Here is a 2078-nt window from a genome sequence, read left to right on the forward strand (position 1 = left end):
GTACCGGGTGCCCATTGCGGCCCATCGGTTTGGGTCGTGACAGCATGTTGGACTCGAACTCCCATGTGGCTGCTTCAATCGACTGATCTCTCCATTGTACATTAACTGAAGGATAACCCTTAGACCTCAACTTCTGGACCTGTCGGGCTAAAATAGACACCGGGTCCTCCTCATGAGTCAAATCCTTGTCCAATTGGACTGAGCTAAAATCTAACACATGGACAGATCATCGTGATACTTTCAGATCATGGAGAATTGCTGATAAGCTAGGTGGCAATGCAAGCTTGTAGGATACCTCACCCACTCTCTCAGGAATCTCAAAAGGTTCGATATACCTAGAGCTCAACTTGCCCTTCTTTCCAAACCTCATCACACCCTTCATGGGTGAAACTCGGAGCAAAAACCTCTTTCCAGCCATGAATGGAACATCACAAACTCTACGATTGGCATAACTTTTCTACCTAGACTGAGTTGTGCGATGTCGATCTTGAATCATCTTGACCTTTTCCAAGGAATCTTGATTCAAATCGGTACCCAACAACCAAGCCTCTCCCAGCTCAAACCAACCAATTGGTGAACGGTACTGCCTCCATATAATACCTCATAGGGAGCCATCTGAATTATTGATTCGTAGTTGTTGTTGTAGGTAAACTCCGCAAGCGGCAAGAACTGAATGGTGCATTCAGACTGTCCGTCTGTCTAGGGGTGAAATGATGTACTCAACTCAACCCATGTGCCTAACTCACATTGTACGGCCCTCCAGAAGTGCGAGGTGAACTACGTTCCTCCATAAAAAATGATAGAAACGGGCACACCGTAAAGACAGACGATCTCGCAGATATAGATCTCAGCCAACTGCTCTGAAGATTAGGTAATTTCTACAGGAATGAAATGTCCCGACTTGGTCAACTTGTCAACAATGACCCATACTTCCACAAAATCCATGGTAATACGCTCCAACTTCCACTCACGAATCTCAAGCTTTTGAAGTAAACCGCTATGCCTCTTATGCCCATACTTTACTTGCTAAAAATTTTGACACCAAGCCACATATGCAACTATATCTTTCTTCATTATCCTCCACCAATAATGCTGCCGCAAGTCCTAATATATCTTAGCGGCACCCAGATGAATGGAATACCGGGATATGTGGGACTTCTCAAGAATCAACTCGTGAAGCCCATCAACATTGGGCACACAAATCCGACCCTTCATACGCAACACTCCATCATCTCCGATAGTAACCTGCTTGGCACCACCATGCCGCACTGTGTCCTTAAGGACAAACAAATGGGGGTTGTCATACTGACGCTCCCTAATGTGCTCATACAAAGAAGACAGAGAGATCGTGCAAGCTAGAACATGACTGGGCTCTGAAACATCTAACCTCACGAGATGATTTTTCAACGCCTGAAGATCTGATGCTAATGGCCTCTCAACAGCTGGAACATACGCAAGGCTACCCATACTCACAGTCTTTCTACTCAAGGCATCAGCCACCATATTGACCTTCTCAGGATGATACAAAATAGTGATATCATAGTCTTTCAACAACTCCAACCACATCCCTGCCTCAAGTTGAGATATTTTTTCTTGAACAAATACTATAGACTCTGAAGATCCATGAACACCTCACACAACACGCCGTAGAGGTAATGCCTCCGAATTTTCAGTGCATGAACAATGACTGCCAACTATAAATCATGAACATGGTAATTCTTCTCATAAACCTTCAACTGCCGCGACGCGTATGCGATCACCCTATCATTCTGCATCAATATTACACCAAGCCCAATATGTGATACATCACAATACAGCGTGTAGGATCCTGACCCTATCGACAACACCAACACTGGCCCGTAGTCAAAGCAGTCTTGAGATTCTCAAATCTCAACTCACACTCATCGGACAACCTGAACGGAGCACCCTTCTAGGTCAATCTAGTCAATACGGCTGCTATAGATGAAAACCCCACCATGAACAGGTGATAATAACCAGCCAAACCGGGGAAACTCCAAATCTCTGTAGCTGAAGTAGGTCTAGGCCAGTTCTGAACTGCCTCAGTCTTATTAGGATCC

General features: G+C 45.0%; 1 protein-coding gene across 1 annotated transcript; it reads right to left on the reverse strand.

Moving 5' to 3' along the window:
* Window positions 1–1104: 1104 nt before the first annotated feature.
* On the reverse strand, window positions 1105–1566 carry LOC138868985 (uncharacterized). The gene has a single exon (XM_070146568.1). The coding sequence runs from the start codon at window positions 1564–1566 to the stop codon at window positions 1105–1107; it is 462 nt and encodes a 153-aa protein (XP_070002669.1).
* Window positions 1567–2078: the final 512 nt, after the last annotated feature.

Source organism: Nicotiana sylvestris, chromosome 5 (assembly GCF_000393655.2).
Source record: "Nicotiana sylvestris chromosome 5, ASM39365v2, whole genome shotgun sequence".
Taxonomy (NCBI): Eukaryota; Viridiplantae; Streptophyta; class Magnoliopsida; order Solanales; family Solanaceae; genus Nicotiana; species Nicotiana sylvestris.